Genomic DNA, 17,042 nt, shown 5'->3' with positions numbered 1-17,042 from the left:
TTTTAATGAAAGTAAAAACTAGGAATCATTAAAGTTGGAAAGGATCTCCAAGATCATCAGTCCAACCACCAGCCCAACACCACCATGCCCACTAAACCATGTCCCAGAGTGCCACATCTACCTGTTTTTTGAACACTTCCAGGGATGGTGACTCCACCACCTCTCTGGGCAGCCTGTTCCAATGCTTGACCACCCTTTCCATGAAGAAATTTTTCCCAATATCCAATCTAAACCTCCCCTGATACAGCTTGAGGCCATTTCCTCTTGTCCTATCACTAACTACTTGGGAGAAGAGACCAACACCCACCTCACTACAACCTCCTTTCAGGTAGTTCTAGAGAGCAATAAAGTCTCCCTTCAGCTGCCTCCTCTCCAGACTAAACAATCCCAGTTCTCTCAGCTGCTCCTCATAAGACTTGCTCTCTAGAATCTTCACCAGCTTCGTTGCTGGTGATCCCATGTCAGGAGGGAAGATGTCCCTCCATCAGGTTCACACTCTTTTCTGCAACACAGAATCCATAACATGTTCTAAATGTTGGACCAGATGCTGAAGAAGACTGCTCTTGGGAAGACCCCGATCATACACATTTGTCCTTATATTCCAAGTAATTCAGATAAATCCAGGTAAAGTTTGCAAGACAGAAGATGCAAGAGCTTTCATAGCAAGCACTTAGGCTGGCCACGCTTGGACACAAACTTGCACTCTAAAAGAAGGAAGTTTTTCTGTTATTTTCTACAGTTCTTGACCTCTCTTCTGCATCCACACTTTCCTGCCTTTCAACGTACGCTTCGAACGGCCAGCTTCCCACAAAGCCAGACGCATGCGAAATCAGGCCAGCTACTTCCTCGCATCTGAACATTTCTCAGTTGTTTATAATGAGAGGGATGCCCTTACAAACCCCTCTGCACACCACCCCTCGCTGTGCCTTTTCGTCGGCAGATTTAAACGCTGTCCCCTGAGCCCAGGGAACACCATCACCAGCCTCTGGCTGAGCAGCAGGTGACAGAACTGCTTTCTGAGAAAATTTCACTGAAGAGTGTGGGGGGGAAGTAATTTGTTGGACTATTCCTTCAAATGTAGACATGGGAGGTTTTCACCAACACTTTAGACAGTGCATTAGCACAAGGAAACGAACATTTAAAACCAGCTGCTGCAACGAAATTATGTTGTTCAGTAATGTATATAATCCAATCGAACAGCAGAAATGATGCTGCAGATATAAACACTAACCAACACATGCATATTCACTTGTAAAAGCAGAATACTACTTAAAAGCAACTATTTTGATCACCTAATTTGTGATGGTGATTAAAAATCCCTAAAAGTATATATAATTTTAGACTTTCACAAGTATCTTGTAAAAATGGTAAAGACTAACTTTATTCCAGGTAATACACTGTCATGTCAAGTTCTTCACTCAGCTCAAGTTCAGACAGTATCAGTGTTTTTCTTTCACGAACAGTCAAAAATGTCAACATATTCATGCAATCTTTTAAAGAGCAACCTGAAAAAATAATATTTGATATTTACAGAGCAGTTCAATATTCAAAAGTGCTTAACAAACTATGATTTGTTAATTTTTTTTTATTTTATTTATTTTTAAATTTATTTTTATGTTTAAATGGAACAACTGCTGTTGAAGTTGCACCAAGGGAACAGTAGTAATCCAAAGGTGACCTAATGACTGAAAATCCAAAAACCTGTAAAATACAGCCAGCTCTGGATTTCAAGTCACACACTGGTTTGCAGAGCAGTGAGAAGACACCAACGTGAAGGTTGTAAGTGCAACCTTTTCTCTAATAGCCACAGAATTTCACATTTCCCTGATTTGTCCATGCTTTGGTACTGCCAGATCTGTTACCCCTTACCTATCTCACCCTGGTGCCCATCCCTCAAGGTTTTTTTCTCTCCTGCACCCCTGGGAAGACACCTCCCGCCCCTTTCACTCTTGCATCCTCCCAGTGCCATCAACCACAGCCTCAGCTAAACACAATCATGCACGACCCCCAATGCCTACCATTCCAGTCTACCACTGAGTGCCATCCCCATCCACTTCTACCTTTGCTGCGTGTCTTTTAATTCTAGTTTAATCCCCCAAACTACCAGTGTGGTGGTCTCAGTTAGGAATTATCTCACCCGCCACAGGCAGCTATCCCATTGCAGCCACAGGGTTGTCCCACCTCTGCATTTCCTCCCACGCTTGGGGGCAACATGAAGCAATGCAGGTGCAAACTCCTCATTAATAAAGCAGTCATGATTAATAACCTTGTGTTTGCCCTTAATATGGTCCGTTCATTCAGTCTGTCTCACAGTCCATTTATGATTTTTTCTACATTTGTGATAATTCAAGCTCCCCCACTCTTTTTTTTTTTTTTTTTTTTTTTTTTTTGGAGAGGACGTAACTTTACCAATTTACTGCCAAATATACTGCCAATTTTTTCAGTAACAAAATTGTTGAGAAAAGACTGGACCAGGTCACAAAGCCCCTCTGATTAGGCGCAGACATGGCTTTCAACACACGCCAGTTGCACATTTAACAAGGCAACAGTCTTGTTAGCATCTTCAGACAACTCCTGCAAATTCCTACTTGCATTTCCACGAGTAGGGTACTGCACGAATTAGAAGGTGTGATTAAAAATGATAATAACAGAGCTGAAACAATATCCTGTTCATCATTCATCAAAAGAAAGAGAAATACCTGCCTTGGGGCTGTAATAAGACAGAAAGTGGGACAGGGAGACCAGTCCTCCCCCAGCAGACTCTGCAGGAAGCATTCCAAACATGACAAATTCGCTGTTCACCCAGCAGATGAAGTAATGACACCAGTATTTGTCCATAAAATGTAATTTAGCCAGACTACTCCAATGAAATCAGAAGCTTTAACGCTATAAAACTAGGGGGTTGGAATATTTTTACCTTATTAAGAAAGCAGGGGGAAAAAAACCCATAAACTTTCATTTTCCCTGAGCTGAACCATCACATTGTGGTCTTTGTTTTCAGGAGTGAACCGCACAGCCTCCAGCACTAAACAATTTGTGTAATTTATTCTCAGATGCACACACCTTGCCAAAAGCCTAGTGCCAGGTGTAAAGTCCACACTCGGGCTTATCAGTACATTAAATAAAATCTTCTTCCCTCTCGGCCTAACCAAATACCCGAGGGCAAGCATCAGTGTGGATTCCTTCATGCTTTCAGCCGTCTCATCATGTCCCACGCCGCAAGCACTTGGGTGAAGACGTCAAGCCAAAGCTTGTCCGTGTAAAGAGCCAGTCAACAACTACAAGCACATCTGCCAGAAATACAAGTTTAGGCTTGGTTGTAATACCTCCATTTAACTCCTGCCAGACATTACTGATGCAACATCCAAGGCATGTATTTAGTTGGTGTCAGTTCCTTTGTCGTATGTAACATGAATCCTAAAAATAATTCTTTGGAAATTAAGGAACATACATACTAATTCTGAACTTTATTTCGACAAAACAAGCCTCAGCAAAAAGCAAATAACAATGCATATGTTTTTATGAATTCGGGAATGACAAAATGGAAACATGTCTTTAAAAAAAAAAAAAAAAATACATGTGCCCATGCCACATTCCCAGCTAGAGACTCTGAGAGCACATGAAAACCCAAAAATAAAACTGAGTAGAAACAAAAGCAAAGTTTTTGCTTCTGCCTTAACTAAGGGAAATATAAACAGTGAAGTATCGATAGCAAAAAGTAGATCTTTTTTTTTTTAATAATGTGCTGCAAAAAGCAAGAATAAAATTCACCCTAAAGCCCTCTAAAACTCCGAGAGTTCAGAATGAAAGTGGTTTTTTGCACACCCATCAGTAAAACCACTCATACATGAGATTTCTGGGGCACCCGCTTTAAGCTGAGAGTCATTTAAGATGCTTCCTGGATGAGAAATTATTCTCACACTGTTTTCACATGAAAAAAGGAGTTACTGTTAAGGGACAACTGCGTGGTACTCTACCACCTCTGGAGTTCACTCCTCAGTGACAAGAACCAAAGGCATGGCTATTAGGCAAATTAGAAACTGGTCAAAGTACAGCTAAACTGGCTGCAAAAAGACCTTTTAAACAAACAAAAAAAAATTTGTGACAAGTTATGTTCGTTTTTATAGTAACAGGGTCTTCTTACACATTTTTGGAAGATGTGTTGTGCTACAGCAGCTGTTTATAAAACCCAGTAAATGAGGAAACGTGCCAAACTTCATCTGAAAACAAACTATCTTTTGTTTCCCTGGATGATGACATTAAATAGGACAGAAATGGCTACCTGCACTAGGAATGTTCAAAGACTAACCTTTTTTTTTTTTTTGCCATTAAAATATAAATTCAATTAGTTACTTCCATGCTTAAACAGAACTGCCGCTGCTGAAATTGTACTCCAGCGATAATTGCAATCCAAGAGTGATCTAATTATATACAAGTCTCAGTGGCTGCATTCCCACGTTGCTTCCTACAACCCGGATTCACTACAATACAACTTATAAGTGAAAACCACATCGTTTGCAATCGTCCTCCCTTAAGACTGCATGACTTTATATATGTTTAATGAGAACGGAGTTAGTCTATTAGTAAGCTTACTGCAAAAACGTGAGTTTCTGCCTACCATTAAATACAAAAGAATAGAAAGGCACTTCAGCTGCATGTAAAAAACCAGCTGATGGACTAAGCTGTACCAGGGAAAGAACGTTATTTTAATTAAGGTACTGGATTAGGATTCAAGTACCAGCTTTACTTTTTGGCTCTGCCACCAGCTTCCTGTGTGACCCAGGGCAAGAAATGTCATCGCTCCGCAGCTCGGCTTTTCATCTATGAAATGGACAGTGACATTTCCTTCTCCCGGCCTCTCCACATTTCGGTTGGAAGCAATTACTGTGCGCTGGCACGTTGCCTTGGACAGTAAGTATCCGATATTAATTGAAGCCTTTGGGTAGTGCTCCACTACAAAGCTAAAATCGACTCGTCTCCCTTTCACAGGATCCTAACAGTTTTGTATCGCCACCATTTGCCTCTACTGCAATCTAACACATTTGTATCCCGGAGCAAAGCCCCGCATAGAACCTACTTAGGCCCCTGTTTTGAAATGGAGTGGGAGGAGAGAGGAAAAAGGCAGTCAATCGGGGTATCCCGAACATTTAAAGAACAACTTTGTCCAACACAGAACGTCCTGGCCAACTCGACTGGACAATTCCCCGCTAACGCTGTCAATGTGCACAAGTATCCTGTGCAATACAGAGAGGCTGCCAACGGCTTGCTGCTTTTTTCTTCAGTATTTTCTACTCCCATTGTAAAAAAATTCAGTGCAACGGTTTTGCCAGGTTTGTAAATTTGAATGAGACCATCTGAGCTGAGTTGACTATTTTAAGAGGGTTCTTGCAAGTAATTACAAGGTAAAAACTAGCATACTTCACACCTACATTCTGACTGAAAACTACTCAGCCCTGCTGGCTCCAGGCTTTTAATTGTCAAAAGAGTTCAAGGTTTGGAAAGTTATTGGCATCAAGTAATACTGGATATTCCTAACTAGCATTGTGTCATTATTTGGCACAATTTTTGCTGGGATACCTCCCAAATCTGTGACATAATCAGAGGGTTCTCTACATTACACCATATAGTCAGATGCTCATGTTAGTGTAATACGTTACCATGTTTAATACCATTTGCTATTACTTACACTTAATCAACTCTGGAACCAGTTAAACCATATAGGAAAAGCAATTTCAGAGGCTTTCAACTGACAGTTTTCCACACACAACTTGACCTAAAATTACGACCTGAAGTTTGAAAGATGTAGTCTACATATGCAATTGCCTCTAAACAAACATCCATAACTCTCCACAACCCTGTGGGAACTGAAAATTCATACAAGAACAGAAAAAAAAGCACAAAATTAACTTCTGTAGAACCCTCTGAACCAGAAAAACTGTCAGAGTTTCCCCTTTTGGCCAGTCTTAATTTACTGCTTCAGCAATTTTATGCCCAACCTCTGTGATTATTACAAGCTTTTGGCAACACAGAAATGGCTGAGCTCTTTAACATCAGTCCCCCTTTTAGGTTAAAGTCCCAATGCAGTATCTCATGAAAGACTCACAGTCACTTCAACACAGGTATCTTAGGGTGCACATTCCCATAAGTATGTTTTCAAAGTAAACTAACAATTATACCCTTTAACTCATCAAATTCAGTGCAAAAAGGAAGTAAAATGATTAAGTACACAGAACTCCAAAATGCAGGTCGTGACTTGCAAAAGTCACTTTTGGACCTCTTGTTTCCTATCTCACAGGGCCTGAGCATCAGGAAATGCCAAATATTTGCTCAGGGAAAATCAGGACACCTTTGGATGCCATCAGCTGGCTACCCAGCACCCCAAATCACTAGTCACTTTTGAAAAACCTCATTATTTACTTTTCTGCCTCTCTATAGGAAAGGAATAGACATTCAAATAAATGACATAATCCTTATTACCATTCCATTCATTCATGCAGGTCACTATAATTTACTGCCAGGAAAAATAAACTTCTGCATAATATTCCTCAATGTAAGATATTCAAAAGGCTCACAGGGGAAGAGAAGGCGAGAGGGCTTCTGACAAACATTTGCTCAAGTGACCACACCAACCATTTGCTAGAAAAAAATGGGCAAAGAAATTTACAGTCAACATGAAACATGCCAGACTGGGACCGGGGTGGTAATGAGGAAAAAGAGCGGGGGACAGAGAAGGGAAGGAGAATTTTTAACTAGTTTTGTTTCAGCAAGGAAAGCTCCCAATATTGCAAAACTGGCTTTTTTCTCCCATGTAGCCTACTAAAAAACAGTTTTCAGCAAAACCAAAGTTGAGTCAATCTAGGCTCCCTAAAGGATTAAGAAAAAAAAAAAAAAACAAAACAAACAAGCAACCAACAAAAAAAAAAAAAACCAAAATCCCGCAACTCCTCATCTCCTTACATTCTTCCTGGGCCAGGCTCTGTAAATCAAGCCTCATCCCTGGCAAGCCCAAGCAAGCAGCCCGTGCCCTCCAGCAAGGTGGTCAGCAGAGGACAGAGGCACGCAGAACACAATTTACTACCGTCTCTGGACACCATTGCTGCTGCACCCTCCATAAACTTTGTTTAAACAAGTGTTCAAACAAAAATGGCCTTGCCAGCTGCTCAAGAATACCCATAGCTCACTCTACCAAGAATGACAAAATATTGCCCAGGCTATGAAAAGCCTCACTGCTTGCAGTACTGACTACCTAAACCCAAGTACAGCTGAGCTGGGTGGTTCACAGACTGGCTTGGAAGACTGAAGCGTATTGGGGCTGGTGGTAGGGCTTCAGTCTGACAGCATCCCCCATCACCAAATTATCTTTTTCCTCCTCTGTCCCACAAAGACTAGCTCTCACTGGCATTTTCATGGGGAATGTTTTCATTTCTTGTTGCTGAGAAGCTGGCACTTGTTTTCTCTTGGATTTGGGGGTTTCCGCAGATTTCAGTGGTCCCAGACAAAATAAGACACTACCTTAAAACAGCATCCAAAACAATGCAAGATAGTGTTTTTATTCATGCAAAAACCAATCAATAAATATGGAAATGAAAATTTTGTCACTGTTTTGGTCATATAAACCCAAACTCACAGTAAGATTCTCCATAGAATGATAAGTTGGGCTGTCAGTCACCAGCCAAAAATCGCTTACAAGAATCAAATTCATCTTTGCTTTCAATACTGATTGATCTAAAGTTTTATTCACAGAGTTTGTGACACTCAGATCATCCCACAAGCCTGGAGAGAGCAAAGCCCATTCAAGACATACTTCAGAAACTGCAGCTCAGGTCCCCAAAGGTACTACCAGCAGGTCCTATTATAACAGCCAAGCTGATTACTTTTGGACAGGAATGCCTTTGGAGTCAATAAACCCGCTCACACCCATCCAGGCTAATCAGCAAGAGTAGGGATGAATGGAATTGGTTCCTGAGATTTCAAGCCCTAATTTAGCTAAGCACTTAAATAAATATGCGTAAGCCTTATTAAAGTCAACAGGATTTTGGTATTAAGTCAATGTTACTAAGCATGTGCTTAATAGTCCTGCTGAATCACAGTTTTGCTACTACTAAGAATTCAGACAGCTTTTTAGAATTTGTCCTCAACTAAAACCATTTCTTTACAATTTTTGTCACCCATGTTTCAGGGACTCCTCATAGCCCAGGCTACAGGCTTCAGTCAGATCCCTGTTATACTGCTGTGAAAGCAAAGTACCTTTCCTGAAGCTCTGAATCTGCACTAGATTCGCCAAAGTCATTATCTAGTTTTCATTACAAAAAAAAAAAAAAAAAAAAAATTCGTTTCAGCTCTAGTAACAGCAATCTAAAGGATCACTTGACAGTTTTCATAACTGCAGTTATTAAAATTTGTGTTAGTACCATTGTACAAGTAATAATTGAACTGTAATACTCATGGTTAAAATCGCATCCATATTTATTATTTGTTCGTCACAGTAAGTTTATAGGTGTATCACAGCAACAAGAATTCACTTGCACACATGGATATTACACCTTTGCCAAAGCATGGGTAGATTAGTCCTACAGACACGAGTGAGACAGATGAATACATAAAGTTATGTAGGAATTGGTTACGTAGTGAAACCTTATCTTTAGATTACTGCGAAATCATCTTCAAAATTAATGCAAAATGTATCAGCTTAGTTCTAAATGTTTTGATAGAGAAACCCATTAATTAAAAACATCGTCTTACATGCGACAGTTTTTACTTACCAACAACATCAAGATGGTACGTGTGATTGATGGATCCGTACTGGTTTTCCACTATGCATGTGTAGTTTCCTTTGTCAGACGGGACCACGCTCTCCATAATGAGACTCCAGTGCTGGTTGCGGACCTGGCGGGTTGTAACCAGAGAGGTTGGGAACTTCACTGGCATAGTTTCACCCTCTCCCCCTCCAAAAGAACTGTTTTCTGAACAGTCAAACTTTTGTAATCCATATTTAAAAGCCTCTTCTGTACTAGTTTGATGGTTCTGGACACTGAAATACTTTATTTATTCCTGATTAGGTACAGTACAGCTGCAGCAGTGAAAGCTTTCATGCATTCTGCTATAAATTTACCTCTGATCTGAGCACTGCAGACATCGGTGCACACTCAGTCCTACCAGGCTTACGAGGATGGCACCAATGAGCAGCAGTTGTCTTACCAGGCTTTACCTCTCAATCCACTCTAAAGGCAATTCACACCCTCAGGATATTTCCCATCTGTCTCCAAACAACCATCTGATAATATTAACTACCCACCAGCAATATGGGATGGCTAAGATCCCCTAACATCTAAGTCTCCGTCTTTCTCTAATAGCTCAATTACACAGCCCGCGTTTTTGAGAAACAAAGTACAGAAGGGCAATGTTTGGGATCCCTCCCACAGACACACAGAGCGGCCGCATCTCTTGCTGCTCCGCGGTACCACAAGAAAGAAATGAAGATGCTGCCTCTTGAAAAATGCCTGAAGAAAATCCTCACGGAAACAGAGCACAAGGTTATACATTTATTTCATGCAATCCGTCTCGGACAGAATGTATTAAAGGTGCTGATTCTGTTCCCATTTGAACTCAAAAGGAGCGCTGGCATTGGTCTTGCAGAGAAAATAGGATCCAGCCCAATACTGGAAGGATATAGAGTCATCCGGTATACGTATATATTTCCTGCATCATAAGTTGGCTCCCAAAATGACCTTTTGCTGGCTATCCACTAATCCCATGTTTTAGCATCACATTTTTGACAAAGCGCTCAAAGATCTTAACACTACGTAGCTGTAATATACAACTTTTAAACTGCAAAGTACGTATTTTAGCAAATGGAATAAAAATACAATCTGGTACAGTCATTTTAATCAGCCAAATGGAAAGCAGTAATTCAGTGCAGTACACCAGAAAAATTTATGGACCATTCAGTGGCACTTCCAGTAACTATACATTCTTAAAAGATCATTACATCTATAGGTCTGAAATTATGCTTCGTGCCTGACTATTGTGTAGGTCCTTATCCAGCAGGAAAAGGCTACGCAGGGCTGTGTCCCCGGTGCCAAGAGCTTAGCTCTCACACTTGCTGGAGGTACAAATGCCTTCGGTTCAAAGCTTGGGGAAGGAAAGAGTCCTCTCTGTAAGGGGCTCCTGGCTTTCCTAGTCCCCCCAGCTAGTAATTAGCTCATTAGCTAATAATATTAGCTAACAACTGACCATGTGGACTTTAAAAAACAAAGAGAACGTAAATGAGACCCCAGCAGCAGGTGAAGGATATGGATGCTAACCAAACGTCGCAGAAATATGTGACAACATGACCCCAAAATCATCAGCCCAAACTCACAGCTCCTCTCCCCAGCCCTCCGTCTTGATGGTATACATGAAAACTATAGATTGATTTTTTTTCCCCACACTATGAAGTTAAGAAATAAGTTTATGAAGCTAGAAAGAGTTTATCGGGGTTATTTTACTGTCTTGTTATTCTGCCAAGCAACCTCAAAAGTCAAAGTTTGGGTCACAAAGAACTATTGTCATAAAACAGCGGTAAATAACAAATACAACAGCTACATATGTTGAATATTTTACTTCTTTATCAGCTATTTTGGGGGACATTTGGTCAAAGTGACCTGAACTTTTTGCCATTACAAGTTACATCACAATTCTCAGAATCAGAGCAAGTGTTTTTAACCTATTTGACTGCAAAACAGGAAGAACAGATAATGGTTCTGTGGAAGTTAAAACAAAATAAAAATTGGTAACAAGCTGTAAGTAATTAATTCAATAGGAAAACACAAGAGATTGTTTAGCATTCAATAAGAAAACATAACTAACTTAGAGCCACAAGTGGATATGCCGGATGGCAACACCAAAAAGTATTTGTGCAATTTCCCTTCTTGTAACTCCAATGAGAAGAGATAATATCTTTATAATAAAACAAAAGCTTAAGCCTCTTCAGTTTAAGCTAAACAACGGTTGTAGAGGCCCAAAGCATTTATGACACATCGTCACACAACTGGATTTATGTCATGAATCTGGATTCAACTAGATTCAGCTTGTTGGCTTGTTGCTTTCTGGTTACAAGTGCAGCATCGCAAAGCCCAGAAAAACTCCCCTTTGCTGGGGATGACAGCATCTCCTCCTGCTGAAGACTCCCAAATTGAACCCTTCATTCTCAGACACATGATGGTCCTGCCACATCCCTGCAACCACGCAGCTTGCAACACCCTGATCATACAGGCTTTGTTAACGCGGTCTTTGTAAGTAACCTGCCGTCACTCCCTAGTCCCAGTAAAGCCTGTCTTTGGACAGCACAACTGGTGCCATTACTGCCAACCTGCACCAAAATCACACCCGCTTGTTCATGTAAAAGCTAGTTTCAAAAGAGGTTCAAAGCAGTGCTTCCACAGTACATAGGTCTTACACCAGCCTGCTGTGTATGGATGAACTACAATAGTGATATACATTTTGGAGAAAAAAACCCACCCTTGCGACTGAAGCTGTAAATAGATGGTCTCTTTGGTAATGCAGGTTAAAGCCATTAGCTCCCTCCTGCTTGCTCACTAGGGCCCTTCTACCTGAAGATACCAGTGCTACAGCTCTCCAAATATTCCTGAAGTTTCCCTGGGTAATACCAACTGGGTCCATTTAAGCTGTTTAAATAAATGACTTGAGCTTGTCTGGCAGACAGAACGTATTAGGGAGCTCATGTGAACTAATCCACTAGGAAAAAACACGAGGGCAGCAACAAGCTGCTGAAAGTGGGAGCATCCTCACCAGGCGTGTGGGGTCCAGCAAAGGACAAGCATCCACAGCCAGAGATTTATCAGTTGTAGGAAACTCTTCCAGCTCTCCAACCTGACTAGCTCCTTGCCAGCTATTATCCTGCTATTTCTACTATTTTGTTCCCTGAAGCCACATTTCGTATTGAATTCTTTCAAAATCCCGGAGAATATCCACACAGTGCCACCGACTCCATCACCTGCTCTTCAGGGTACCCCTTCCAATTTGTCATTGCCTTTTCTTATTATAGCGAAATTCAGGCAACAACCACATTCCAAGTATCCCGAATCACAGCTTAACCCTTCAGATACTTTTGTCACAACTTTTTGGACACTTCCAACAAATTACTGAGGTGCCTTTTTTGGCCATCTTCTCCATCAACTTTTTAACCAATTCTTCCAGTCTCTCCAAACAATTCAGTTTTTAAACTAATTTATCAATATCAAATGCATACAACTGTACCTTTAAGATATAGCTTGGAGGTGGGAAACCTAAACTGGAACCAAAATGCCAAGAAATATTGGTCAGAAATCTAGGAAAGTGCAAGTAGTGTTTCATAGAAATGTTTTGCTTTTGGAGTATCATATAAAAAACTGTGGACACTTCTGTTTAATTTTAAAATACGTGTCTTCAGTGAACAGATGCATCATGAAATGTTGTCACTTAGCAAAAAATGATAAAAAGGGATCAATTTTAAATTAATTTCAAAAGAAAGAAGGACTAGAAACCAAAATGATTCCCGACAAAATCAGCACAGTTCGGATATATACCAGTACTGCCCAGGCAGAGAGAACAAGTGCAGAACATCCATACAAAAGCCATAGGCTTTTACAGTTCCTATAGCGTCAGAGCTCTTTCTTTACTCTATTTGCCTGGCTGAATTTAAGTGTGTGTAAGATGACTGTAGTGATGAAGCTTATCAAAATGCATATGTGAAAACACGCACCTGTTAATACTTAAACAGTAACAACTGATAGAAGTACATTTGCTTTCTGGGTGGTGTACAGAAAAGTAAAGGCTCCTGTGGTCTCTCGTAGAGGATTTAGATTATTCACTCAAAAACATTATAGCATGCATTTAAATGCACAAGCAAGAGCTATCATCACTTTAAAGACAGATTAAAGAAGACTAAAAAGGGTTTAGACATTCAATAACTGATCCCCTTCTCCTTGCTCTAGGCATTTTGGGTGTATATATACCTTGAAAAAAATCATAAAAGGTCTGATTTTGAAATTCTCCACCCAGAATTAGTCATGATGGAGGAATTTCACTCTGGAAGCTATCTTGGCCAGCACATACACCCTTCTGCTAGCCTGCCTGAGTGCAAATTGACTCAAGACATTCCCCAGTCAGCAGGACAAAGTGCCACAGGCCACTATCTGATTGTGATAAAGAGGAGAGATTTCTTAGCTCAAGGCAGCAGGAGAGAGGTGGCTAGAGGATGACTGGAAAGCTGCACATTTTCCTTCCCTTTACTGTGTTTTAAAAGTCTTCAAGGGATGATCACCTCTTCTGAAAGGGATGGATGGTGCTACATCAACTGGTGATGGCAGATATGGCCAAGTTTCGTTCCAGTTATTCCAGTCACTTCAAGTATTATGAATATGAAGACCTCCAGCAGAAATACGTTACATATAGCAATGCCCAGATTCAAGACAAACTAGCGTACAAGAATTATCATGAGTTGCTTTGATACCTGGCTGAACACTGACCAACATGGAAAGACTCAGTGTTTTCCAAGGATTCCTTCATTACAAGTTTGTCAGTACACAGGCGTTAAGAAAATACAATTCTCTATTTCAGAATAATTTTGAACTAAGCCTGCAGCGACCTCATGCTGCCCCTCTAAAAATAAGAAGGTACAGCCTCCAGAAGCTCTGGAGACCTCATTCTTTAACACCCATTCACTGAAAACAAGCTTCCATCTTAAAAAGATGGTTATTCAAAACACCAACAGAATCCGGAATATACATAGATTTGGTAAGCAGAATGACAATGATAAGTAAATGCTACAGATCATTTAAAATTTGATGTCTGAGCAACAAGAAAGTCTAAAATCCACATCTGTGTCCCCTCTTTTTTTCCTTTAGACTAAAGAGATGTAAAAAGTTATGCTTTAGAATTATAGGTATATACTTCACTTATCCAGCTGGCTTTAGAAACAGGCATCTGTGGTTTCTTCCCAGAGTACATACATACCTAGGAAATTGTATGCGTTTAATACACACAAGCAAAAATTTAATTTGTGCCACTTAATGGGCACAAGTCTAAATGAGCTCACCCAGATCCTTAACACAGGCTAGCAGTGGCAGCACGGAGCCCCGCATGGGCTGGTTTACCCCGCCAAAGATCACCCTCCCAAACCAGAGATCAGGTTATCTCCTTCCTGCCTTGCAAGACACACATTTTCCTTCACAGTTTTCAAGAGTGATATCTGCATTTCCCCTTCATGAGATGTAAAGTGTTCAAATAACATCTCAGTTAGTACTGAAACAGTTACTATTATTTTCCAAGACAGGATTAGTTTGGGGTTTGTTTTTTTTTTTAATTGGCTTTTTTTTGAGCACCGAGAAAGGTGAAAATCACTGAATTGTAGCCAATTCATTAACACTCCATAGAGTTATGAAAGGCAGAAGGTGTTGCCAGGTGTACACTCATAAGCAACAGTAATTTATGGTGTAAGCAAATATAGATGGAAAAGTCTACTTAGATAATTAGCATTCATGCAGGGAGACTTCTGGGCTTCGCTCTCTGCTAACACAAATGTTGGAAAAATTGACACTTTTAACAGTAAATCTAGCTAGAGAGGAAAGGAGACTATGGCTTGTCCTCCTCTGCACTGGAAAACATATTTTTTTGTACCAAGCAGGATCCGAGTCAACAGCACACGAAGCAATATACACCCTGGCTCCATCAGGACGTCACAGCACACTGCACCCCGAAAATACTGCAGTTATTTTGCACAGGTAGAGCAGCAGCACGGTACCGGGGGAGACAGCCCCCAGGGCTCGGTCTTGAGCTTACTGTGTCGTCTGGAAAAGTCAGTTTACCATTACAAACTGCTCTGGGCTCCTCAGCAGAACTTCTAGGCTGGGGCTTACAACTGTGACACCCGGTGACTAGCTCAGAAACTTCTCGTCTTTGGAGAGAAGTTGCTGCAGTGCCAGGTAGGTGAGGAAGCCACTGACAGACAGTCCGCAGAAGAGGCTACGGTAACTCAGAAATGCAGGGCAGGATGGCAAGGGTGGTGCTTGAACAGCAGTGTGCTGCCAATGCCACATGCTCCCACCTCCCATAGGGAGCGGGATAAGATAACCAAATCCTGACTTCTGACCTGACCTGGGCAGATACCGGGAGGTTAAAAATCCGTGCACTAACCCACGGAGCTAGCTGGCCTCCCTAAAACTCTCTCTTAATCAGTAACCACCAATTTAGAATGAAACATCTAATCTGAAGCTATTTAAAATTCAAACAAACCCTTGTAAGTAATTGCTGTTACTTTCCCTCAAATTCTGCTTCACATTTCAGTTTCACAGACCATAAACTCTATAGAAAATAATAACTTTTGACTTCCAACCCTTCCTTTATTAAACTGCCTACAATCACCAGAGTGGACGGTCATGTTTTTTAACAGTGCAGCTGAAAATGAATAGAGCAAAACAGTCTTACTTTGCTTTGCAAAGTCAGTCTTTAGTTTTCCAAATAAGTCTCTATAAATAATCCTTAGCTGCACTGCTATGCTACAAGCTTGAATTTGAGGAAAAAGAAAATATAGAATTAGTGCTCAGTAGCCACCAAAGAAACCACCCACCCTTCCCCAGAAGAAAATCATTGCTTTTTTTTTTGCTCCTACATTTGATCCAAGGCCATTAAAAGATGTTCTGTTGATTTCAGCAAGTTGGGGGCTTTTGGGGGCTTAGGAGGGGTGGGTTGCTTTTGCGGGGGGGGGGGGTTGGTTGGTTGGGTTTTGGTTTTTTTTTTTTTTATTTTATTTTACAGCCTTGGTCAAGAACAGAAATTGCAAAATCACATCATGCGAACATACCTTATATCCACCAATACGATGCTCTTGTTTAAACTCTTTCCCATTTTTCAGCCATCGCATGGTTGGTGTTGGGTTTCCCATCGCTGGACAACGAAACTTGACGGTGTTCGCTGCTGGCACCGCATGTAGCCTTTTCTCCATTTTGTCCGTATGTGTCCAATAGGGTGCCCCTGTTTCAAAGAGATACATCCAGAAATATCAGTACTCGGAAACTGAGCTCCCTTTCTAGCCCCTTCCACAGACATACAGTGCTGCACATATTCATTTTAGCAGAGACAGTGTGGTTTTAGAAAGAGTACGCGACTGGAAATCATATGCCACAAGTGTTGACCAGAGTTTTGCAAACAGCTCAGTCTGAAACCTTGAGTATATAAGTTATGACAAAATTCCAATAATTAACCACAGATATCCTTTGTTTTGTGTATGTCAAGTAAGACAGAGGGACCGAGTTTTCAGCAGACTCAAATGATCAGATGCTTTTGACCTCAAGTTGAGTTACTGTGAACGCTCAGCAAACTTTGAATTCTCAGAAGCCAGACAGACCAAGTCAGAAGACCTGTTGGAAGCCTTAGCCTTAACTTTTCCCCATCTGTTAGAAGGGGACAAACGTACCTACCTGCCTGGCAGCGCGCTAAAACTTACAGTGTACCACGGCAATGTGAGCTGTCCTGTTATAGAAACCACTAAAATATATTTACAAACAGAGGACCAGCAAAACTCAGCAATAGCGTTGATCATTTTGCAAGGATTTCCCACTCTCATGAGCCTGTCGAAGCCCAAATGTTCACTGATGTCCAACACCACGGCACAAAACAAGAGTGTCTCTCTGAGCCCGTATTTACTGGAGCGATCGCTTTTACCAGCTCCTGGTAAGGCTCTCCTGGCTCTCTCTCACTCCTTCCCATGCCCTGACCCAGCCTGTGCCCACACGAGGAGCATGAGGAGCACACGGAAAACCCCTCTCTTGTCCAGGTTCTCAATCATTTGTCACGTACCAGTACAGCAAACACAGCAGAACAAAACATACAACTACCCATCTGTTTTTACCCTCCAAGGAGTAAATTTGGATAGACAGATCCACATACAAGGTTATCCCATGCTCTGGATCCATGCACCACTTTGGCTACGTTGCGCAGCATCTTCATGGCATCGCTTCAGTTGTCTCACCATACCAGTTTTTAAAAAGTTAAAGAGTCAAGAT

The 17,042-nt window shown here is 41.1% G+C and overlaps 1 protein-coding gene across 6 annotated transcripts in view; it reads right to left on the bottom strand.

The window, feature by feature from the left end:
* FGFR2 (fibroblast growth factor receptor 2) overlaps positions 1-17,042 on the bottom strand; it is an 82,106-nt gene that overhangs the window by 42,021 nt on the left and 23,043 nt on the right. For all 6 annotated transcript variants that reach the window (XM_075717796.1, XM_075717791.1, XM_075717795.1 and 3 more), the window contains 2 exons: positions 15,842-16,011; positions 8,763-8,886 (listed from right to left, as the gene is read on the bottom strand). In XM_075717796.1, coding sequence (XP_075573911.1) covers positions 8,763-8,886; positions 15,842-16,011 — 294 coding nt within the window. The remainder of the gene's footprint in view (positions 1-8,762; positions 8,887-15,841; positions 16,012-17,042) is intronic.

The sequence above is a fragment of the Pelecanus crispus genome, chromosome 10 (assembly GCF_030463565.1).
Source record: "Pelecanus crispus isolate bPelCri1 chromosome 10, bPelCri1.pri, whole genome shotgun sequence".
Taxonomy (NCBI): Eukaryota; Metazoa; Chordata; class Aves; order Pelecaniformes; family Pelecanidae; genus Pelecanus; species Pelecanus crispus.
This window is presented reverse-complemented; position numbering and strand designations above follow the sequence as displayed.